Source organism: Urocitellus parryii, chromosome 10 (assembly GCF_045843805.1).
Source record: "Urocitellus parryii isolate mUroPar1 chromosome 10, mUroPar1.hap1, whole genome shotgun sequence".
NCBI classification, from domain to species: Eukaryota; Metazoa; Chordata; class Mammalia; order Rodentia; family Sciuridae; genus Urocitellus; species Urocitellus parryii.
The window spans coordinates 115,052,729-115,078,468 of record NC_135540.1 but is presented as its reverse complement, the minus strand read 5'-3'; the positions used below and the strand labels follow the sequence as shown (position 1 = coordinate 115,078,468).

The 25,740-nt window shown below is 39.0% G+C and overlaps 2 protein-coding genes across 2 annotated transcripts in view; one reads left to right on the top strand and one right to left on the bottom strand.

The window, feature by feature from the left end:
• Nucleotides 1-25,740, top strand: part of Wdr19 (WD repeat domain 19) — a 71,985-nt gene that overhangs the window by 34,609 nt on the left and 11,636 nt on the right. The window contains exons 18-31 of the mRNA XM_026387374.2: nt 1,419-1,578; nt 1,774-1,884; nt 4,415-4,524; nt 9,007-9,064; nt 10,600-10,740; nt 10,822-10,904; nt 11,536-11,619; nt 13,019-13,165; nt 13,495-13,619; nt 15,775-15,887; nt 17,394-17,462; nt 21,066-21,143; nt 22,882-22,978; nt 24,290-24,414. Of these exons, the coding sequence (XP_026243159.2) occupies nt 1,419-1,578; nt 1,774-1,884; nt 4,415-4,524; nt 9,007-9,064; nt 10,600-10,740; nt 10,822-10,904; nt 11,536-11,619; nt 13,019-13,165; nt 13,495-13,619; nt 15,775-15,887; nt 17,394-17,462; nt 21,066-21,143; nt 22,882-22,978; nt 24,290-24,414 (1,501 nt within the window). The remainder of the gene's footprint in view (nt 1-1,418; nt 1,579-1,773; nt 1,885-4,414; nt 4,525-9,006; nt 9,065-10,599; nt 10,741-10,821; nt 10,905-11,535; nt 11,620-13,018; nt 13,166-13,494; nt 13,620-15,774; nt 15,888-17,393; nt 17,463-21,065; nt 21,144-22,881; nt 22,979-24,289; nt 24,415-25,740) is intronic.
• Rfc1 (replication factor C subunit 1) overlaps nt 1,474-25,740 on the bottom strand; it is a 108,910-nt gene continuing 84,643 nt past the window's right edge. The window contains exon 26 of the transcript XR_003300626.2: nt 1,474-1,563. The gene's annotated coding sequence lies outside the window, so the exon portion shown is untranslated. The remainder of the gene's footprint in view (nt 1,564-25,740) is intronic.

Sequence of the window (25,740 nt, the reverse complement as noted above, 5' to 3'; positions counted from 1 at the left end):
AAGAGAGAGAGAGAAAGAGAGAGACTGACTGACTCTGACTAAACTGTAAAATTTAAAAAATAAATAAATAATTCAGTTGACTTACAATTGTCTTTAGGAAAAAAATCCAAATTCCTCAGGGATCCCAGTATGGCACACTCAGCTCTTGATTTAATCCGAGCCACAATGATTCAACTGACCCCACTCAGCTCCCTCTCTGTTCCACTGCCAGCTTAAATTAATTATTTTTCATGCTTCTTCCTGGAATGCCCTTCCCCCATCTCTGGAGGACAAAACTCCTCATTCTTTAGCCACCAGGCAGCCATCTCCTCCAGGAAGCCTTCCCTGACTCCCCCCCCACCATGAAGTCCCAGCTGGGGGTTTTGTGGCATGTTGCCTCAGGGCCAGGATGAAGTGCCTCTAGTGCTTCAGAACACTTCACTACTTACCACCACTGTGTGACTTGAGCCAGTCTCTAACGCGCCTAAGCTCACTTCTTCATCAGTAAAGGAGAAGTAACAATTTGTAGTGGGTGGTATATTAGAATGTGTGCAAACAGCACAAAGAGTCACGTACCCAGAGCACCTGGTTCCCTCTGTCGCACCTTGAGCTCATTTGTTCTGTCTCTTCCTCCTTCCCCAGTCATAGCTGTCCTAAGGGCAGTGACTGTGTGTTTGACCTTGTATCTTGGTTCTAAGCACAGTTCCTGGCGCATAGCACAGAGGTGCTCAGTAAATGTGTGCTGGATAGAAAAATGGACGGGCGGGCAGGTGGATGGCTGAGTAGGTGGGGGTGTGTGAGGTTTTCACTGCGGCAGATTCTGTGAAGTTGAATTGGCATGTGTGTTCATGTTTTAAGTCAGAGATCAGCAAACATTTTCTGCTATGGGCCAAATGGTAAATATTTCAGGCTTAAGGGCCACAGGGTCCCAGTCACAGCTGCTCAGCTGACTCTTGGAGCACAGAAGCATCCAGAGAGAGTCCAGACAGAACAGACTGCCAAGTCTCCCTGTTTCACTCAGACTTTACAGCAAAAGCTAAAAGCAGATTGGACTTATCCTTTTGGCCAGTTTACTGACCCGTTTTCACCTTCTAAATTTATAGGACTTTATTAGGTTTAAGTGTAAACAAAAACAATTTTCATCTATCTGTGAAATAAAAGTACAAAAAAAAAAAGAATTCGTTTAGTTAATTGAGGCAGAAGGGCTGGTTACAGAGAGTAGATTCAAATTAATTTTTAAAAAGGCAAGGGAAAACATTTGTCATACAAAAGAAGAAAGTTTATATATTTTTTTTCATTAACAAGTGACAATTATAGGTTAAAAAAATGTTTTGCAAAGTTTATTTAATAGCACATGATAATCGATCATATGTAATCTGCAAATTGCCAAATAGGTGGCAGTGCCGCTCTCCAATTAAGTGTGTATATTCAAATCCCAGGTTTGCTGATGCTTGGGACATATGCAAGATTCTGAATGATCATGCTGCCTGGAATGATTTGGCCAAAGCTTGCCTGCATCACATGGAAGTGGAGTTTGCAATCCGGGTTTATCGGGCAATTGGAAACGTCGGCATAGTGATGTCCCTAGAAGAAATAAAGGTATACAGCATTTTATGAGAATTATCAGATTAAGATTTAAATGCTATTTCTTCAAATATTTTACTTCCTTAAGTTAATGTTACCTAACTCATAAACAAGCAAATAGAACATTGCCACTTCCTACTGAGCACAGTCTTTTTCAAAATGGAGTTAAACCTCTGCATTTCTTCTTATCAAAACTGCTTTTCTTTGCAGGGAATAGAAGACTACAATCTTTTGGCAGGACATCTTGCCATGTTTATGAATGACTTCAACCTGGCTCAGGACCTGTACCTTGCATCCAGCTGTCCTGTGGCTGCCCTAGAGGTATGGCTTTAAATAAGGAGGGAAAGAATGTGCGGAGAAGGAGGTCTCCCCTTTTTTCTGGTTAAAACTTCTTAGTTCCAGACACCATATGCCTTCCCCCTCCTAAAATGTAAACATTTAAGCTTTTAAGAATCCCTGAGTAGCCAGGCACAGTGGTGCATGCCTGTAATCCCAGCAACTTGGGAGGCTGAGACAGGAATATCACAAGTTGGAGACCAGCCTCAGGCAATTTAGCAAGGCCCTAAGCAACTTAGTGAGACCCTGCCTCAAAAAACAAAAAGGGATGGAGGATGTGAGTAAGAGGTAAAGCACCTGTGGGTTCAAGCCCCAACACACACACACACACACACACACACACACACACACACACACACAGCATAAAAGGCATGGTATTATAACATTACTAAATAATTTAAAGTCTAAATGTGCCCAAAGAAAACAGATTGTATAACTTACAAAAATATTTGCAAAGAAAAATAGCTGCCATTTCTTGAATGCTCACAGGTGCCAGGCAGTTTTCTAAGCACTTGACATTTATTGGCTCATTTAACTCTCACAAAAATCCTATAAGATGGTACTATTATTTTCTCTATTTTCTGCCTGGGAAAACTAAGGCACATTTATCTTTTATCTGTTTATGAAATTCTCTTATGTATCGAGAGTTGTAGGAGAGGAATTGGAATAGAATGAAGGACCAAGTTCAAGGGCAAAGTGGAAGAAGACATAACAATATAGAAAAATGATCAAGAGCACAGACTCGAGAGTAGAACACTTCTGGGCTCAAATCCCAGCTCTGTATGACCTTAGATGAATTATTCAACCTTTTCAGCCCCAGGTCCCTCTTCTTTAGAGTAAGGATAACTATATCCAGCCCGCAGGATACTTGTAAAATATCTTCAAAGGAAATTAGATCTTTTAGCACAGTGATGGATCAGTAGACATAAAATAGTAGTTATTGTAATTATTAATGTTCTTCCAGCCCAAAGCAGCATTTCTACAACTATATAAAAGGAATAGTTTTGAAAATATATTTGTTACTAATTTCACAGCTTTTCTTTTTCATATTGTTCTACAGCAAATTTTCATTTTCTTTTATGCAATGCTGGGCCTCCTCCAACCCAGGGCCTCCTACATGCTTGGCAGGCACTCTACCACTGAGCCACATCCTCAGCCCTAAATTTTTATTTGCACTTTACATTGATGTTTCATTTTTATTTTTACAGCAAATTTTCGTTTTTGTTTTCATTATAAGTAAACTAAATTCATTCTTTTTAAGAAAAAAAAAACTAAGGTTATTCTACCCTATTATTTGAGATAATTGGGGACACCCTGAGAAATTTTCAAAGCTTGGATGGGTACTGACTTAAGTAAGAATGTGACTACAGAGTAAAGGCAGTGCCGTCATCTTGGCTCCTCTGCATTTACCTGTGGAAAACCTGTGCCCCTAGCTTTGTCAAGGATTTGAGGGATGGCTTCAGAATGAGGGGTAATTGCAGTCTGTTATTCTTTAACTTCATTCTGAGTGGTAAATTAGCCAGTGGAGAGGGCAGGGGCAGAGCCCTACTACTGGCTCTGTTATGAACTGGCCGTGTAGCCTGTGTCAAAACTAGCCTCTCTTTGTCTCAGAGTCTGGATCTCTAAAATGACAAGTTCATTGTGAAAGGGTAGAAGTGAAAAGTAAAATAAGCTAATGCCTTAGACCAGTGTCTGGCAAAGAATAACACTTGAAAAACGTTAGCTATTCTTAATTCTTCATAAAGTGTACATAGGGCGAGGAACAAACTTTAAAAGATTCTGTAATGATAAGTTTGTATTTGGAATTGTGTAACTGACCACAGGAACCACAGACACTGGTAAAAGATAAAAGAAACCAGGAAGGAAGAAAGTTTACATTTTACTTATGTTTTCTGTTATTTCTGTTGCCATGTAGCTTGAAATTATCTAATAAAATAACATTAATTCCTATAGTAAAGTGTTTCCCAACTTTTTTGTCATTGCCCCTCAAAGATGAAAAATTAAATTTAATTGACTGCATTAATTTTTATTGGTACATTATGATCATACATAATAGTGGGATTCATTATGCCATACTCAAACACATGTATAGCATAATTTGATCAATCTCATTCCTCAGTACCTTCCATTTCTATCCCCTCCTCCCTCCCCAATCCATGTACTCTACTGATCTCCCTTCTATTATCATTTTTCAACTAGTGCATTATAATTATATATATATATATAAAATATTAATTTTAATTTACCCCTACTGAGAAAAATACTAAGGAATAAGGTTTTTTTAGGTAGGATTGAGTATGGGGAGGGCCAAAAACCACTGTAATAGCTAAATTTAGGGCTCTGTTACCACCATTGAGACTGTAGAAAGTACTAGTTATCCTTGTAAATGCCAAGTTTCACTGTTAAAAAAAAAAAAAAACACCTTTTTTTTTAAATTACTTTTATTAAAACTGGCACTATATTATAACTTTGCAAAATAGTTTGCTCTTTTGAAATCAAGGTCTCTTCCTAACAGATGAGAAGGGATTTACAGCATTGGGACAGTGCTCTCCAACTGGCAAAACGTTTGGCCCCAGAGCAAATACCATTTATATCAAAAGAATATGCTATTCAGCTTGAATTCACGTAAGTCCTCCTTGTTACATTTTTTTTATGGGGGTGGGGGCACCAGGGATCGAACCCAGGGATACTTAACCATTGAGCCACATCCCCAACCCTTTCTTTTTTTTTTTTTTTTTTTTGAGACAAGGTCTTACTAATTTGCTTAGGATCTCACTAAATTGCTAAGGCTGGCTTCGAACTTTCAATCTTCCTGCCTCAACTTCCCAAGCCATTGGGATTATAGGCATGTGCCACTGCACCTAGCCATCATTATGTTTTCATAGGTAGGTAATTGCTACATATTTTCATTTAAAAAAATTTTTTTAGTTGTAGATGGACACACATATCTTTACTTATTTTTTATTTTTTTTAAGAGAGAGAATTTTTTTAATATTTATTTTTTACTTTTCGGTGGACACAGCATCTTTATTTTATTTTTATGTGGTGTTGAAGATCGAACCCAATGCCTCACACATGCAAAGCAAGCGCTTATCAGTGAGCTACAGCCCCAGCCTCTACGTATTTTCATTTTAAACTGCCTTTAATTATAAGGTTCTCCCTTGACTTAATAATTGCTTTTTAGAGAGGAAAAAAATGATGCTTACTATATATTCAAAAAACATTTAGCTGTGCATGGTGGCACACACCTGTAATCCTAGTGGCTCCAGTGGATGAAGCAGGAGGATTGCAAGTTCAAAAACAGCCTCAGCAATTTAGCAAGGCCCTAGCAACTTATCGAAACCCTGTCCTAAGATTAAAAACAAAAAACAAAAACACAGGGCTGGGGATGTTGCTTAGATTACACACTGAAGGTTCAATCCCTGGTACCAAAAAAAAAAAAAAAAAAGTTTTAGCTGACTAATGATATCCTATCCATACATTTATCCACTTTGATTTTCAGCATCAAAATCTAAGTTTGGGTCTAAGCCTTTTCAGCATGGAGAGTGATACACTGTTTCGTAACCTGTGTGCAGGAGCCTGACCTCCTTTAACACTTTGAGGATTTGCAATGTAATTCCAAGGCAAAATGAAAAATGCTGAATTTTAGTCTATGTCTTAGTCCATTTGTGCAGCTATAACAGGATACCTGAGACTGGGTAACTTATGAAGATCAGAAATTTATTTCTCACAGTTCTGGAGGCCAGGAAGTCCAAGATCAAAAAGAGTTCTCCCTCATACCTTTGTCCTGATGACTTTATCGCCTCCCAATACCATCACATTGGCAATTAAGTTTCAATATATATAAACATGTGCCATAGCAGTCTGCATCTCTATTAGCTTAAAATTTATAGATTTTTCTTTTTAAAATTGAATTGCATATGGATGAAAAATAGTATTGAAAGTCAAGAGAAAAGCTTTTCCCAAAGTGATGCTTGGTGCTTGAGTAGTAAACCTTTTTGGTACATCAGTAGGCTTTGCAAATCTCTCCTACCTTTGGAAATTCCATAATCTATGCTGGGAAATTTAGAATTTTCTTATTCTATTAATTGTTAGCTCATCTTATTTGCCATAAATTTTGTTTGTTTGTTTGGTACTGGGGATTGAACCCAGGGGTGCTTTACCATTGAGCTACATCCCCAGTCCTTTTTGTTCTGAGACATGGTCTTGCTAAATTGCTGAAGCTGTTCTCAAATTTAGGAAACTCCTGCCTCAGCCTCCCGAGTTGTTGGGATCACAGGTATGTGCTACCATGCCCAGTTGTCATAGTCTTAATCAATAGACACTACATTTTTATTTCAGTGCTGTATAAAACTGTAAATGTAGAGGCATTCAGCATCTAGTTTTAAGTTAACATTCAGTTGTGGTTATTTCTACCAACACAAATAGCTACAAAGACTATAAATGAATGACGTATTTGCAAATATAAGTTCACACAGTTCACACATGCATGTGTATGTGCAATGACAATATCACAACTGGGTAATTTCTCCTGCCATATATTATAAGATACATTCAAATTTCAAAAATATTAGAATGTAGAAAAATACTGGTCTTTGACAAAGAAAGAAAATATGTTTTAACATTTGACTGTTACAAAAATGTTATGTAGTTACCTTTTATTTTCATACAGATTTTGGATTGTGAGACTATTGACCTCCAAATTTTGGTGTAGAAATCATTTTATCAAAAAGTATTCATTTTTGTTCAGGTTAACTAATTTTAAATTTTCTTTTCTCCAATAAAAAGCTTTTTGGAGGCGTTATTTCTTCGGAGTCAGTCTTGATTTAAATTTGCCTCATTTCTGTCCTTAAGTTATTCCAGGGGTTGGAGGTGTAGCTCAGTGGTAGAGCCTATGCTTTATCAAGTTTAAGGCCCTGGGTTCAATCCCCAGCACCACCCTGCCCCCAAAAATCCATATATCAAACTGTATTAGAATCTTAGAATCAGAGACAAGGCCTTAGTGCCTTGGCCCTCCATCTCCATCCTAAGAGTGTATCTTAGAGTATAAAACTTCTGCACCGAAGAGAAATCCACCATTTCCTGACAGAAAACAAACAGAAAGTTTCCAGAAGCCTCAGGAAATTGATGCTCTTGGAGCAAACTCAAACCAGCTAAGGTCAATTGAAGGCCTAAGCTTCCTTGTTTTGGGTGGTGGTGATGGCAGTTGCTTTAATTCTTTCTGCTTGACAGTTGACCCTGGATCTACCATTCTCAAAGGCTTCACTGCTAATTTATATGCAGACCTTTTGACACTGGTCTCATACATTCCAGCCCCCAACCATCAGAATAGTTTCTCTTGTGTTAATAGTGACTTGCCCTGTGGCATGGAGGTGCATGCCTAGAATCCCAGCAACTTGAGAGGCTGAGGCAGGAGGATAGCAAGTTTAAGGCTAGCCTCAGCAATCTAGCAAGGCTCTAAGGACTTAGAAAGATCCTGTCTCAAAATAAAACATTAAAAAAGGCTGAGGATGTGACTCAGTGGTTAAATAACCATGTGTTCAATCCCCAGTACCAATAAAATAAAATAAAATAAAATCATGACTTTCCTAAGTGTGTCCTATCATGAGGTATCAACGACTGATTTTGAGGCCTACAGCCCAAGGCCTGTGCTCAGTTCCCAGTCTGTTTCATTATATATCCAAGACATTGATTAGGTCAGAGCAAGGCCAAATTTATTCAGTCTGGAAGAGATTTAGCTCTCCAGTGTGAGATGAGACTAATGAGCTAGATCCATGTGAGAATAAAATAATAAAGCAAGGTAACTAATATAACATAAATCAGAGTTCCAGAATCTCAATTTAGCATCTACTAATTGAGCAGGCTCCCAAAAAAAGGAACTGTCATTTCTCTTGTCCCTAGGTGGGTTGATATAGTTGGACCCAAATTAGAAATTTCTACTCAGGAATATTGCAAAGCCCTGGGCTGACCAATTGAAAGTTCTCAATCATCCCTGTGTATCAGTAGTTGAGGAAACTGAGTGAGGCCTAGACAGGTTGAATAACTTGCCTAATCTGATAAAATGGCACTAAGATAGATCCCAAATGATGCCATTTTCAGAGATGATTATACAAAAAGAGATGGTTTCTCAGAGGAAGACGGGTCTCAGCAAAAAGGTCTTAAGCAAATCATGGTCCTAAATAATGAAAATTAATTGATATAATAAATAGGTCTTCTAGATATGCAGATCTATGTTAGTATTCATCATGGGAACAGAGCCTATATTAATTATTGATATGGTTAGGATCGTAAATGTCCCCCAAAGACCATGTGGTAAAGGCTTGGTCACCAGCCTGTAGTGCTGGTGAGAGGTGGTGGAACTTCTAGGAGGTGAGCCCTAGTGAGAGGTCACGGGAGTGTGCCCTTGAAGGGGATAATGGGGCCCCAAGGCCCTCCTCACTTGCTTCCTGGCTGCTGTGAGGGGAGAGGCTTAGCTCCGCTGCACATTCCCTGCCATGACACTCTGCCTTGCCACAGGCCCAAAGTAAAGGGTCCAAGGGACCATGAACTGCTCTGAACTGGGAGCCAAAATCAACTTTTCCTCAGGTTTCTTATTCTCAGCTGTTTTGTCACAATGAAGGAAAATTAACTAACACAATTATATCATGAATGATACGTTTTATTAAAGTAAGAACCAGCGCCCTCAATACTGTAATAATACCCAGGGTGTTCTTCCATGTCTATCTTTAATAAACTGATGGTAACCCATATTCTCTCAATACATATTCTTCTTATGAATATTGGGTCTTTGGAAGAAAGCATTAGTTTTTATGGTCACATGATTTGTCATTTCATGCCCTAAAGGAAATAATTAACCAACGGTAGCTCATAAAATTTGCTGTAGCCTCCCACAAATGCCTACCAAGTCCCTCACAGTGCAGAGTGATCCATTTTAATATTTTCAAAGTGCCAAAATAATGATGGGCTGCGCTCTGAAAGAATGCTTGCATCTTTGTTGTTTACCACATCTTTCATGAATTTAAGCAACTCAGAGATTATCTCTTAAGTTTTGTACATATAAATAAGATACGTAAATATGAATTAAATTCACTCTGATTTTTCTTTCAGGGGTGATTATGTAAATGCTTTGGCTCATTATGAAAAAGGAATAACAGGTGAAAATAAGGTAATCTCAAATAAAGATCTTTATCCTGTTCTTATTTGCATTGAACTTATTCAATATCTAGTAGGTGACCTGTTTTTCTGTTCATTAGCACATTTGCAAAAACATAGTTAAATTATTTTAAACACTTTTTAAACTCTTAAAAACTAAAGATGGCAATATTTTTACCCATCTGAAAATAAATGTTTTCTACTACAGCCTAAATATAAGCTTCTAATTAAGACTGGAAGTTAGAAAGTGGCATAAAACTTTCCCATTTATAGGCCAATATAATTCAATAAGAAAATGAATGAAAAAATTAGGGTACATCCTAACAATGTAACATTAGAGGACTAAAACAGATTCATATGTATTGACGTGGAAAGTTCCTGAACAGGCAAAATGCTTTGCACAGAGTAGATACCAACTCAAGAAGCTCAATTTTGGAATAAAATGGGTGTTTTTTAATTTACTTGGTCTTATAAAGATTGAGAATCTTTTTTTTTCTATTTATATCAAGTTCTTACAAAAGGAATGCAAGTTCATCATACTCAATTTTTAAAAATCACCCAAGGATATTAATGTGAGAAGTGAGAGTCCAATACTCACTCCTCCGTCCACACCCTGTAATGATTCCATATGTTGACATCCAGAATCTTATGGAGCTCACAAACATGTATGTCATACGGGTTTCTGCTAAACATAAAATCACTCCCTCCCTTTCATTGAGGAAAGAGTAGCTGTTGTCCACTCTGCAAAGTAGCATTTTGCTTGCTCCCAATCTTTCCAAGTCAATGTATATGAGTCTGTTTATCCTTTAAGAGAGTCTATGTTCCATTTCTTGGATATACCATAATATTTCATCTACTCCATATTAAATAGGGTTTTCTTTCCCTATTTTCAAAAATACTGCAAACACTACAATGACTGTCCCACCCAGTACATATTTTTTTAGCTACCAAAAATGGTATTTCTGAAGGATATATTCTTACAAGTGAAATTTCTAGGCCATAAAATGTGCTTTTAATTTTTGATATTGCTAAATTGCTCTCAAAAAGAAATTATAGTAATTCATGCATGTATTGTTCATGTATGAGCATATTCTCAACATCAGTGAACCATTTAGTCAATTTGATAAGCACATACATATATATAAAATTTTATGTGTATTTGAGTGAAATTGAGCATGTTTTTATTTATTTATTGGCCAGTTATATTTTTTATTAATTACTTAATCATATCCTTTACTAATTTATCTCTTGGATTTTTTATATTTTGTGGGGGCTACCTCTGCTTTACTTTATTCTTTATGTGCTCTATCAAATACATTAACCACTAGCCACATGTAGCTGTTCGAATTAATTATCTAATCTACAAATTGAAAATTCAGTTCCTCTTTCACACTCATCATATTTCAAATGCCCAGTAGGCACTTGTAACTATTGGCTACCATGTTGGACAGGGCAGACACAGATTCCTATCCTCACAGAATGTTCTACTGTACATCTGCTTCAGATGAAATAGGATCTGACTCTTTAGTCTTTGCTCCATCATTTCAGGAGCACGATGAAGTGTGCCTGGCTGGAGTGGCCCAGATGTCCATAAGAATGGGAGACATACGCAGAGGGGTCAACCAAGCCCTCAAGCACCCCAGCAGGGTTCTTAAAAGAGACTGTGGAGCCATATTGGAAAATATGAAGGTAGTCCTTTCTCTGCACAAATGTTCACGTGGTTCTTACACGTAACAAATTTAGTACCTTAATGATCCTGTATTATTTTAGCAATTTTCAGAAGCAGCTCAACTGTATGAAAAAGGCCAGTACTATGACAAAGCAGCCTCTGTTTACATCCGCTGTAAGAACTGGTAAGAGCTGGTGAGGTTTCGTTTCCAGGCAGGTTTGGAAATTAATGTGTTGGGGTTTCCCCACTTGTCTCCTTGCCAGTCTTCCTACCTGACACTCTGTTCCCCACAACTGCGCCTGCCATCTTGTTTTTACTACTTAGTTCACATGAATAGCCTTTGCCCAAAGAAGAGCACATTTTGCTGATTTTGTATGAGAATATCTCTAAACAGATAAATTACAAGGAACAAACAAACAAAACCCAAGAGAGTTAATTAACTAACCTTCATCTTCCCACATAGGGACTAACAAGAGGCAAAGCAATTAAGTTTACTTTTTCCTATTGCAGCCAAGATTTTTGAAAGATCATAACTGTTTTTTCGTTTTTGTTTTTGGCACCAAGGATTGAGCCCAGGGGCAGGGGTGCTGTTCCACTGCACTATATCCCCAGCCATTTTTATTAGCCCAGGCTGGCCTCGAATTTTGTGAGGCCACAGCCTCCTGGCACAGTCTCCTAAATCACTGGTATTACAGGCATATGACACTGTGCCCAGCAGATATTTGTTTTTTGAATTCTAAAATTTAGCATTTGTTTGTATGCAACTACTTGAGGGAGCACAGTGCTGATATCATTCCTTGTGTCTACTTCTCTAGGGCAAAGGTTGGCGAGCTTCTGCCTCATGTTTCTTCTCCTAAGATCCACTTGCAGTACGCCAAAGCTAAAGAAGCAGATGGAAGGTTTGTACGATTTCTTAAATTTATACAAACTTAAAGAAGTAAGTTTGGGGCTGGGGGTGTGGCTCAAGCGGTAGCCCGCTCGCCTGGCATGCGTGCAGCCCAGGTTCGATCCTCAGCACCACATACAAACAAAGATGTTGTGTCCGCCAAAAACTAAAAAATAAATATTAAAAAAATTATCTCTCTTAAAAGAATTTTTAAAAAAGAATAAGTTTGATCAATTAATCATTAACATTTACAACGCTCTAAGAAAGACAAAGCAGAGAAAGACAGAAAACATCCTTTATATATAACCTTTGCCAGTCTGAAACCACAGTCTTCAACATCTTTCTATATCTCATACCTCATGCCTTCCTTTATGTATTCAGATATAGACTGGGATATCTTTGTATTTGAAGGGAAATGGAGGAAGTTGAAATTTGGCCTAATGAGGCATGAAAATGGAATTAAGTGATCATCATTTTGTTAAGGAGGATAACTTAGAGATATAGAATGAAAGAAAAGTAAAGAACCATGAATTCCACACACACATGGCTGGCTGCGCTGTTTAAACCATAAAACAGTATGAAAAGTTAGAAATGAATAATGAATATTAAATGCGCCAAGATCTTCTCCAGCTTAATATAGTACAAGAAACTCAAAAACACTAATATTGGAAAAAAGGCTCAAGATAAGAAGGCAAGTCTCAGAGGAAATACAGTTATGAAATTGTATGTGTGTAAACATGAAAAAGTTTCACTCCATGAAGAGTAATAAAACTATGCCACTATATTTGGAAAATGTATTTTAAACTAATAACCATACGGTGAAAATGCACTTATTTTACATGACTGATGGAAGTGTAGATTCCACTTTGGAAGTTTGTACTAAGAGACTTTTAAATGTTAGTGATACCCTTCACTTTTTGAAAAGTAACTTAGGAAATGGTGAGATACACTAATAGTCTTGTTGAGATGGAAAGAGTTGGAGAATTAGTTCAAGCCGAAAAGAAGTCCTGAGCGCCATCTAGAGGTCAACACACTAAGACTTTATATCATTGTTAGGCATATATAATTGTGAAAAATTATTGTTATATGTGTTTTATAAAATAATCCTATATTGCTATTATAATATTCTCACTTAAAAAGGAAAAAACAGTAACATATAAAGAAATTATATAACTTTGATTCAAGTGAGAAAATACAATTCAATATTGGCCTTTTACTGTTTATCAAACCCTTACAAAGAACATATTTTAGTGGGAGAGTTCCTGCTGTTTTTTCTGATGAAATAAAAGGAGGTTTAAGGAAAACAAGCAACGATTGCAACACAGTAGGAAAGTGACCCAAACACTTATTGTTATTTCCCTCCTAAACTGACAGTGTTGGGAAAGTTCATCTCAACCAAGTATTTCTTACAGATACAAAGAAGCTGTCCTGGCTTATGAGAACGCCAAGCAGTGGAACAGTGTGATCCGCATCTATCTGGATCACCTCAACAACCCGGAGAAGGCCGTCAGCATCGTCAGAGAGACCCAGTCTCTGGACGGGGCCAAGATGGTAGCCAGGTAACACAGCGCATTCACATTTTTGGACTTCCAAAAACTAACTGTAAAAGAAGGACCCTGCCTCCACTCGTCAAATACTTAAATTTGAAAGGAATATTTATTCTTTTTGATTTTTTAAATCAGCTCTAGGTATTTAAATCCAAAGGTTGTTTGTGAATGGTCAGCATGAGCATTTGATTGTCTAGTATCATAAGCATATAATGAGGACTGCAGTTTATGTAATAAATTTTTATTTTTAAGTGATTTCTCCTGATTAAAAACGATTTTATTTTGTAAATCACACACTTATTTTATATGAGGGTCAAGCTAATTAAAGTACTTTATTCTAGGTTTTTTCTACAGCTGGGAGACTATGGGTCTGCCATCCAGTTTCTTGTCATGTCCAAATGTAACAATGAAGCTTTCACCCTGGCCCAGCAACACAACAAAATGGAAATTTATGCAGACATTATTGGTAAATATCATTGTTTCTCTACGTTCTCTAAAAGCTTTTATCATAGAAACACTTTGACTCTTACCATCTAATTATCAGAATGGCGTAGGCCTAGCCACACTGTCATAAATGTGTACCACGTAGACACACACATGTATGTTATTGCTAGATTTCAAGATTCCTACAACTTCAAGGTGAGATTGAGTTATAAGACTATGTGATTATTGCAAGGTGTGGTGGTCTACTCCTATAATCCCAGAGGCTCAGGAGGCTAAGATAGGAGGATTTCAAGTTCAAATCCAACCTCAGCAACTTAGCGAGGCCCTAAGCAACTGAGTGAGACCCTGTCTCAAAAGATGAAAAAAGGCTGGGGATGTGGCTCAATGGTAAAGCACCCCTGGGTTCAATCCCTGGTAAAAAAAAAAAAAAAAAAAAAAGGATATATGATTACTAAAGCTGGGCACTGAAGGCCTGTAGTCCCAACTACTCAGGAGACTGAAGCAGGAGGACTGCAAGTTCAAGGCCAGCCTCAACAACTTAGTGAAATCCTGTCTTTAAAAGAAAGAAAGAAAGATATATGTATATGATTATTTTGATGAAAAGTAATATTTTTTGGCATGCTTGCCACTGTTCTTAGAAATTACTGAAATAATTTTTAGACCTTTATAACATGAACCATATAATTTATTTGTGTTGTCTTTCTTTAGCCTTTTTTCATTGAGGTAAAATAGACTTTACCTAAAATTTCCATTTAAAAAGCTCGGTTCTGGGGCTGGGGATGTGGCTCAGTGGCACTTGCCTTGTGAGCACTGAGCACATGCTTTACCACCCGCCGAGCTGCAGCTCTCAACCTTGAAATTGTCTCTCTCCACACCTTGTCACTGTCACTGTCTTCCTTCACACTTGCAGGTGTGAGGCCCTGGGTTCAATTTCCAGCATTAAGTACATTCACATTGTAGTGCAACTGTCACCACCACCCATTTATGGAACTACTTCATCATCGCATTCTAAAACTCTGTACCCTTTGTACTCCGCCCCCCCCATTCCCCTCCTGGTAACCACTTTCTACTTTGTGAATTTGACTATTCGTGGTACCTCATGAAAATGGAATCAGAAAATATTTGTCTTTTTGTGTTTTTTTCTTTTTTAAAATTCACAAAATGATCCTAAATTGTTAAAACTCATGAGAAATTTTCTGTCTCCATCTTTAAGAGAACATTTGTTGGGAAGTCATTAAGATAAGTGGTGGAAATAAAAAGCTAAAGAGAACAAAGAAGTAGAGATAAAAGCAACTTTAGACCTGCCAGTGTTTCACTTGACAGATGTTTGTCCTAACATTATAAGTGACCATTGCACTAAATCATCTAAGTTTTCATAGATAGAGAGATAGAGATGGAGATAGATAGAGATGGAGAGAGAGAGAGAGAGAGAGAGAGAGAGAGAGAGAGAGAGAGAGAAAGAGAAAGAGAATGAGAATCCTCCCATAGGGTTCAGTATCCAACCTTTCTCTTGGAAACTCTGTATCTGCCTTGGGCTGGACTTGTAGAGCAATTGTGGATAATTGTTGTTACCCAGTGAGCTGCCATGGGTAAATGTATGTAATGAGTTGGAACCTGTGGAGCTGTGGAGCCCTTCTTCCTCTGTGCTTAATAAATTTAAAAGCCCTAAACCAAATGAAAACAGTAAGAGAATAACAGTAATAATGGTAACTACCCTCATTGGCCATTTTGGATACTCTCTTTCCCTGCTGTCTGGCACACACAGACTGTTGTTCAAACCAGTCCGTGCTGGGAAAGGGAGGTGGGTCACGTCTGTGTTGGGTTGATTTGGCCTCTGAAGCTGTAGGCAGATTGTGGTCATAGTCATCGTGGTTCCTGTTGTTTTAGGAGTTGAGATTTCAAGACTCAAAGAATGACAAAAAGTTCAAAGGCTAATAACGAATCATAACCTGGATTCATCATTTTCTCTCCCAAGTCCTGTTTAGAGTGAAACAAAGATGGAGCAGAGTTAATATCCAGGGTGATGATGATGAATGTCTTCTGATGAAAACAGACACTAAGGGTTTTAGTCTCCAGTTTTTAGATCACTTCTTAGAATTTTTTTTTTTTTTTTAGTTTAGCAATAAAAGGTAAACAAGTTCTGCTCACGTATTTTACTCAACCAACTTATGTTGTAGGTTCCGAAGACACGACTAACGAAGACTACCAAAGCATCGCCTTGCACTTTGAAGGAGAAAAGAGACATTTTCAGGCTGGAAAATTCTTCTTGCTATGTGGCCAGTATTCACGAGTTAGTATTTGCCAAGAACACATTCCTGGACTCCACAGGAATGATTATGGGAAATGTTTTAAAATGCTAATATGTTTCCAAACACCCAGATTTGGGATCTGTCCACCTTTTTCGTTGTCCTTGGCCCTAGGGTTTGTACCCAGGGCCTTGTGCACACTGAGCACATGCTCTACCACCCACTGAGCTGTACCACTCAACCTTGAAATCGTCTCTCTCCACAAACTGTCACCATCTTCCTAAAATCTCTCACATCTGTCCCTTTCATTCTAACTGCCATCAACCCAGAGCCCGATGACCTTTCTTCTGATTATTCTGATAGTTTCCTACTTTCCCTATTTTTAGTTTCTCTGTCTGAAACTCATCCTTCATTTCATTACCCCCCAAACAGTACTTGCTTTGCCTCAGGCAGGGAAACTGTCCAAACAAGAGACACCGTGAGTTTATCTGGGGGGTGAAGCTGAGTGTTGGATGGCAAGGCTGGCTGGCACGTGCCTTGTCTAAAGGGGACAGTCGCTGCCCACCTCCAGCACATCAGGCCATTCAGGATTCTGAGTCCAGCAGTACCAGATCGTATGATGCTCCAAGAGAAACAGAAGTCTGGGTCTGCCAGTCTTAAAATCTGGGTCCAGATATTTGCAGAATACCTCACAGGCCAGAGAAAACACATGTGTGTGAATTTCGCCTACAGGCCACAGTTTACTGTTTCTGCCTCTTAGAAAAAGGCCCACCTCCTCAGCTGGCACTCAAAAGGAATTTCCAGAATTTGACCAGCCAGCCTGAGCCTCCCAGTCTGGCTCCAGCTGTTTCATGGAAGCACCACACTAGGTTCTCTCAGCCAGCCCTTTACCAACCCCCTCCTCCTCTCTCCCTTCACCACCGACCACATACCCATCCATCCTGCAGGCCTCTCCCCCCTCTGCCACCTTGGGACTGTCCCCACGCATAACCATCTCGGCTTCCTCAGAACACTTATAATACCAACTGGCCACACCTGTCTTTTAAGCTTTTTAATTTCTTTATGGGTCTGATGTTCAGGAATTGGGCAATTGGGACTTAAAATAATTGGTTCCTTTTATTATCACCTCACACAGATCTCTCCCCAGTTAGACTGTACCTAACATAAGAAGCGGGGCCGCACACACCAGAGCATTCCTGCTATACACCCATCTCCCACAGCCCCACATACACAGTTACAAGCTATCAATAAATATTTGTTGAAAGAATGAATGAAAGTCACTAAATCTTCCTCCTGCAAGAGGGCATAGTTTGTATTTGCATTTCATCAAAAGTCAGAATAAGATTCTTCAGAGGGTTAACTGGATCTTTCCATTTCTTTTAAACTCCACCCCAATCTTTGAAGTTTATATTTAAGATCCAGCACTGTGCAGGCCCCTGGTGAGATGAAGATTTTTTTCACAAACTAATTCATTTGTATGTGGAAATGTTGTTTTTCCTATTGTGAGCTCAGTCTAAAGACATTTAATTGCTGTTCATTTCCCATTTTAGGCACTGAAACACTTCCTGAAATGCCCAAGCTCAGAAGATAACATGGCAATAGAAATGGCAATAGAAACTGTAAGTAAACTCTACAATGAAACCTTCAAGAATGCCAGTGTTTTTAAAAACTCTCTGAAGAAATTTCCAAATATATGCAGTGTAACAAACTCCCACACCCGACAGCTGCCCACACATGGACAGTACTATTTTATTCATGCTCCACCTTCTTTCCTTGGATTATTTTAAAGTAGATCACCGTCATCACATCACTTCCATTCTGGATAAAAATCTTTGTCTAAAAGATAAGAACCTGGGCTGGTCAGGTATCTCAGTGGTAGAGTGCTTGCCTAGCGGGTCTGAGGCCCTGAGTTTGCTCCCTAGCACCACAAAAAGAAAGACCCTGTGGGTTTTCTTTAGTTGCAACTTGCATAACAGTGACGTTCACAGAGCCTGTGTGTACAACTTGATCGATATTTTCCTACATGTCAACCTAGGTGACCCTCACAGATCTTCAGTTCTACTACAAAAGGCACCCTCATGTCACCTCCCAGTCAGCACCCCCCACCCAGGGCAACAATCCTGACTCCTGTCCTTAGAGAATAGTTTTACCCATGATGAACTTCATACAAATGGAGACAGGCATGTGTACCCTTTTGTGTCCAGTTTCTTTGAATCAGTGTTATGTAGGGGAATGTGTCTCCTGTTGAAGGTAGCAATGGGCCTTTCTTACTCACTGCTGTGTATTAGTCTACTATATAACTATGACACGATTTATTTATTCCTTACTGTTAGTGGGCATTTGGATTATCTCTAGCTTCAGCTTATTATAAATAAAGCTGCTGCCTTAAGCAGTTCATACCTTTTGGTGGACATAGCACTCAGTTTTATTAGGTATGCCTCGAGGAAAACTATCAGTTTATATGGTATACATGTTTTTAGCAATAGTGGATACTGCCAAGCATTTTTTTTCAAGGTGGTCATACCAATTTACATTCTAGTGAGATATTTTAGTCACTCCTCATCTTTACCAACAGTTATTGGTCTATTTCAGTTTAGCTCTTCGGATAGATGTGTAGTGACATCTCATTATGGCTTTCATTCATTTTTCTAATGACTGACGATATAGAACACCTTTTCATATTTATTGTCCATTTGAATATCCTCTCTTGTGAAGTTCCTTCTGTCTTTTTTCCAATTTTGAATTGTATCTACTCATCCTTACTGATTTGTAGGATTTTATTACATATCCTGCATATCAGTCTTTTCACTACATACACACACACACACACACACACACACATGCACACATGCATGCACGCACACAATATAAATCATTCAAGATATGGCTTATCTTTATTTTCGAATGGTGTCTTGATGAACAAAAATTCTTATGTTTTGATAAAGTCTAATTTGGGAATCTTTTATAGTTAATGCTTATTTATTTAAGAAATTTTGTCCATTCTCTGGTCATGAAGATATCTCCCTAGTGCTTTTATGTACAAGTTTGATCATTTTAGCTTTCTCATTTAGGTCTATGCCTACCGAATTCATTTTTGGGTATGGCATGAGATAGGGTCAAAAATCTTTCTTTTGCATATGGTTATCCAGTTGACCTAGTGCCACTTATCAAAATATCATTCTTTCCCCACTCAATTACCATGGAGTGTTTATTGTAGATGAAATGACCAATATGTATAATTGATTTTATTTTTGATTTTTGATTCATAAGTTTCTTCTGTTATTTTAGTTATCTTTTCACCATTACCATACTATCTTACTTATTATATGTAGTCTATGTTATAATCCATTTTAAATTTCTATGGATTTGCCTATTCTAGACATTTCCTACAAATGGAATCATGCATGCAACATATGGTCCTTGGTGTAGTCTTCCATTTAGCTTAATGTCTAAGACTCATCCAGGTTGTCGTATGTATCGGGACTCCATACCTTCTTATGGCTTAATGAAATTCCATGGTATGACTGTATCACATTTTGTTTATATGTTTATCTGTTGGACATTTGGATTGCTTCCACTTTTGAGCTTTTATGGATAATACTGATGTCAACAATTGTGTGCAATTTTTTGTGTGAACGTGTTTTCTTTTGGATATATTACATAGGAGTGGAATTGCCTGGCCACATGCAAACTGTTTAACATTTTTGATGAACTGCACAGCTGTTTCCCAAAGCAGCTGCACCACTTCACGTTCTCACCAGCACTATATCAGGATCCCAATTGCTCCAACAATGATTTCTTGATAATGTCAAATGCCCAGTTAGGGGTCAAATTTCCCAACTCTCACATAAATGCTTTTTTACAGCAGGTTAGTTCACATCTGTCTCCAACAAAGTCCTTGTGTTATGTTTAGTAGATGTACCCTGTGCCTCTTTTAATCTCCCTCCCCACTCCACTCTTTTGCTCTATCTCCTAACTCTACCTCCTGGCCCCTGCCATTCAGTTGTTAAGAAAATGGGTCATTTTTCCTGAGGAATTTCTGACATTTAGATTTAACTGATACATCCTTGTGGCATAATTTCTCTGTATTTCCTACTAAGTAGTAGTTAAATTTAGATACTTGATCAGACATAGATCTGACATATTTTGAAAAATGACTTCTTAGGTGGTACGTGTACTTTCTATTTCATCATTATCAGTAGGCTCATGTCTGAAGTCCAGTTGGGTTGCCGTAGTCTGAGTGCTTAAACAACTAATCCATTCCCCACAGTTCTAGAGCCCGGGAAGCCCAAGATCAAGGGGCTAGCTTCCCGTTCCTGTGTGAGGGCTCTCTTCTTGACTCATGGATGGCCTCCTTCGCACTGTAGCCTCACGTGGGCTTTCCTCCATTTGTGTACACAAGGAAAAGAGATCTCCCTCCATTTTTCTTCTTTTAAAGCCACTAATATCATCATACCTTCCAGTATGGCACACTGTTTTCCTGATCAATATCCCCCACTTCAGTGGTTTCACTTTCAACTTTGTGGAGATGATTTCTAAGAGATCTGTAAGCCAGGGTCCCCACCAGAACCTCATCCAAGTTTCCCCCTCATCCAAGTTTCCCAGCTGCCTACCCCCTCTGGGCTCTGTGGCTGCTCCTTGACATCGAGCTGCCTGCGGGGGTGTCCTCAGGGAGCCGCTGCAAGGGCCAGGCACTCAGTAGGGTGACGTTGTGCAAGCTGAATATCCCTTACCCAAAATGCTTAGAACTAGAAGTGTTTTAGATTTCAGTCTTTTGGATTTTGGAATGCCGGCATAGATTAATTAGCATACTAAAATCTGAAATGCTCCAAAATCCAAAACTCTTTGGGCATCATGTTGGCCCTCAAAAAGTTTTAGATTTCAGATTGTTTTGATTAGGGAGATGCACCTGTGAAAGGCCCAGGTCTTGTGCTCAAGAGAGGATGCTTTTTGCAAGATGTTGCTACACTGATCTTAAGATTTTTTTATTGAAACCTAAGAAGCATATTCTCTGTACAAAGAAACATCAGCTGAGTAAAGTTACAGTTCCTAAGAATGGATTTTTATTGGCAACTAAAGACTCTGAGTCTATGTTTCCGGCACTTTACTATAGATACTTCCATGTATTCTTTTATTCCACATCCACAGCAAATGATTGTCTTTCTCCCCTCCTACTAGGTTTAAGGTGCTGATTTGCTGGGGTTTTTTTCTTTACAAAACAGGTTGGCCAGGCCAAAGATGAACTGCTGACCAGTCAGCTGATCGACCACCTGATGGGGGAGAGTGACGGCCTGCCCAAGGTAGGGGAGGCTCTGCTCTGTGGGGTGCTCATGTCTTCATTTGGCCCAGCTTTCACCTATCAGCTATCAAGGCTTTGGAACACGGGCTTGAAAATTTGTCTCTGAAATTAGCTGCAGCTCATTTAGACAGACCCAAGTGTTGGAGGATATTACAGATGTTCACTCTTTTTTGGTGGGTGGGTGGGTATTAGGGATTGAACCCAGGGGCACTCAGCCTATCCCCAGACCTATTTTATACTTATTTAGAGACAGGGTCTCACTGAGTTGCTTAGTGCTTCACCATTACTGAGGCTGGCTTTGAACTTGCAATCCCCCTGCTTCAGCCTCCCGAGCCGCTGGGATTACAGGTGTGTACCACCTCGCCCAGCATATATATTTACTCTTTCAAGTTAGCGGTCCACCTGGGAAATAGCTGCATCCCTCCAGAAAACAGTCCCCAGCACCTTGACTTTTGTTTTAGTTTTGTTTAGCTGGGAATTATGAAAACAATCGCTGTTTCACTGGTCCCTAAAAATCAGTGTGCTTTGTTCGAATTTTTTAAATTATGGACATTAACAAAAATCATATTAAGCATAAAAACAACTCACTTTAAAGTAGAAATTAATTGCAAAGATTATCTTTTCAAAATACTCCCTGAGAGTTCCTGCAGAAACTGGTCTTCTCCCTGTCCTGGTGAGGACAGACTTGCCAGCCTTTCAGAATGCCAGGAACCGGTTCTCCCGCTTGCTTTTATGGTCAAGGAATGCTGCTTGACCACTCAAGTCACTGATTTAAAGAGGGCTGTACAGTCTCACAGCTGGAGAGCAGGTAGATGCCTGAGTCCATTTCCTTTATTTTACAGATTAAGCCACTGAGACCCAGAGAAGCTAAATTGACTTGCCAAAGGACACAGGTCCTTGGTCTGATCCAAACTACCTCCCACTATGTCCACTTATTCCAATAACCTGGAAAGCAGCATCAAATACATGATGAAAGGCTCTCAAGCACAGGCCTGTAATCCCAGCAGCCTGTGAGGCTGAGACAGGAGGATCATGAGTTCAAAGCCAGCCTCAGCAACATAGGGAGGCCCAAAGCAACTTAGTGATATCCTGACTTAAAATAAAAACTAAGCAGGCTGGGGATATGGCTCAGTGGTTAAACACCCCTGGGTTCAATCCCTGGTACCAAAAAAAAAAAAAAAAAAAAAAAAAAGAAGAAAAGAAAAATTCTCAAACTAGGATTGGAATAAAGTGATCAAAGGCCACAGAAAATTTTTATAAAACAGAGAATTTATATGAGTTTTAAATTTTTTTTCAGTCTTGGAAAGCTGGTATATTGTGTAAGAATGCATTTCCCTCCAAATATATAAAGATCCTCTGTGAAGCAGGGTTGGGAACAGAGACTTGGAATCCAGACCATAATGGTCCAAACCCTGGCTCTGCCCCTCTCCTATTGTGTCGTTTCTCATCTATGAAATTAGAATAATAACCATTTCTCCTGGGGTAGGCCGAAGGACTTAACAGAGTTAATATTTCTTAAGTACTTAAAGGGCTACTGGGTACATATGAACTTCTGAACACATTCCTTTATTGCGTTTTTTTTTTCTAGTTATTTTTTATTTTTTCCTTTATTGGGTTTTTAAAAACAGCATCAATTCTCAGTTACTGGCAGATGAATGTGATTCTAAGTGTAGAATCATAGGTGTTTTTCCCCTTAGCTAATGAAGAAAGTGATGTTTCTCTAACTGTTTGTATGATAGGATGCCAAATACCTGTTCCGCTTGTACATGGCTCTAAAACAGTACCGAGAGGCTGCCCGGACCGCCATAATAATTGCCAGAGAAGAGCAGTCTGCTGGTAAGTGCCTCACATGTACATTTTGTTTGTTTTAGTTTGGGCTTTTTATAGTGCTGGGATTTGAACCCAGGCCTCACACTTATTAGGCCAGTACTCTAGCACTGAGCTGCCTCTCCAGCCCCAGTCCCTAACAGTTCTTTTTCTACCCAAATAGATGGTAGAATCAAGCCCCAAGCCCTTTTCTGACAGAAAAAAAAAAAAAAAAAGTAGGCAGATTCTAATTTAGACTTGCTTTGAATCCGAAAGAATAAGGAAATAACCAGGCACGGTGGTGCATGCCTGTAATCCCAGCAGCTCAGGAGGCTGACACAAGAGAATTGCAAGTTTAAAGCCAACCTCAGCAATTTAGCAAGGTGCTAAGTAACTCAGTGAGACCCTGTCTCTAAATAAAATACATAATAGGGCTGGGGATGTGGCTCAGAGGTTGAGTGCCCTGAGTTCATTCCCTGGCACCAAAAAAAAAAGAAAGAAAGTAGGAAGTAGCCATTTCTAGGTCTCAGAGAAATAAAATAATAGCTGTCACAGAGGGACATGGAGTAACTGGACTGACCCTTCTCCTGTGGGGTACTCGTTCAACCGTCCTTTGCAATCTTACAGTTCCTGACTCTGGACGACTCCTCTGACCTTCCCAGCCCCCTCCTACAATGGCATTTCCTTTCAGTTCCATGTGTTTGACCTTAACCGTGTAAGAGATATCAGATGGTAGAAGATAATCATACTGTATTACTATGGACCTGGTTCTTTGTGATCTACAGGACTACTTATGGAAACTCCGAATGTTCTATGGTTCCCTTATATGCTTTGTAAATAGTTATTGAATAAGTCAGAATTCTTCACTAGTTTTTGCAAGCCAGTTCTCTTAGATATTAGATACATATATATGGAACACCTGGAGGTGTTAGGCTTCTGGTGAGGCATGAAGTTTTGGAAAGACACTGACATCTGAATGAAGCTCAGGAGAAACACTGGTTAGCACACTACTGCCCGGAGGAAAATGAGAGGCACTGGTGGCAGGCACAAGGAAGGGAGCCGGACAGAATCTGAAGGCCTCAGAACTCAATGACCCAGCGGACTTTGGGGTCAGGTGGTTGCCCTGAGGAAGAGTGAATCATCTGGGAGGGCATCTTCTCCTGAGGGACTGGCTGGATGTTAGTAACATGGAACAGGAAACACTACTAGGTTACTGTGTAGAAGAAGAGGTTAAAATGCTACTAAAAACAAGATTAGCAATTTCACTTATAAAATGAGGGCCCACAAAAGTCCTCAGATGACTTCCTTTGCAGTAATGTCATTTTACCGCCTTTTTTCAAGGAAACTATCGGAATGCACATGATGTTCTCTTCAGCATGTACGCAGAACTTAAATCCCAGAAGATCAAAATTCCCTCTGAGATGGCCACCAACCTCATGATCCTGCACAGTTATATACTGGTGAAGGTGAGGCCCTTGGAATGACCCAGAATAATGCTACAATATGCTGTCTTATGTGTGAAAAGAATGCCTAGCTGTTCACTGCAGAATAATGAGAGACATACTGAAGAGACTGGTAGAACTGGTTTGCTAAAGTGGCAGGGCGTGAGAGGACCCAAGCCCCAGCAGACGGGAGGGAAGAAAGGAGCAGGCTTTGCTATGTGCGTCTTTCTATATTGTATTTATTTGGAAGCATATAGGTATATTAGCTGTGCCCATAAAACAGATTTACTTAAAACATTTTTATTTATCCAGTAATTGTTAGTTTATTAATTCTAAATTAATTAATTACAAAATTTCACTGTTTTTAATACTGTTTCATTTTTCAGCTACATAGAAAAATAATATGTATTAAAAATTTTTGAGAATATAGAAAGTTTGGTGAAAACAATCATTCAGGCTTGAAGTCTGTCACTCAGATATAAGTGTTAACATTATGTTGTACATATCCTCTGTGCTTCTTCAAATGCATGTACATACGTTTTCAAATGTTTTACCAAATTAGATCATATTTATTTCCAGTTGTACATTGCTTTTTAATCAGTAATTTCAACAGAAACAAAATAGATCATGCAAATCTCAAGTACTTATTCATATAATATAAATCACTGTTATTCATATAATATAAATCACTATTGTATGTTTGCATGGGTATGTCCATATGTACACTCATATCTCTGTAAAGGTACAGACAGAATCTAACTTGTATTTTCCCAAATTTTCACTTAGGTCAAAGTACCTTGCATATTAGTGATAAATTGGTTCTCTGGCTAGTCCATAGGACCTCATGTAACCTTGAAAGTACTTAGCATATAGTCACATTACCAGATTTAAACCCTGATTACTATGTCAGCACTGTCCAGTAGAACTTCCTGTGGTGATAGAATGTTCCATACCTGTGCTGTCCAGTACAAAAGCTGACAGCCCGTCTGTGGAGCACTTGTGTAACTGCTAAACTCAACTTTTAGCTTCTTATGATTTTAAAGTTTAAATGTCGCATGTGACTAATGGCTACCATATTAGACACCTGGGTCCTCAGCGCTGATTGATAGGAAGAGGCATTTAGAACTCCAACACACAGCCCCCAGGGAGTCCACTTCCCTTCAGAGCAGCAGGATCCTTCTTTCCTAGAGAAAGTGGCTGCAAACAGGTTTACCTCAGCTGCCAACATGAGAGGTGACGCCAGTGTCCTGGGAGCACAGATAAGCAAAATGGAACCTTAGGTGTTGAGGGAGGCTAGAAACAGTTGGAGCTGAGGTGCAAAAAACAGGGATTCCTCCTCTAGACTGTCCA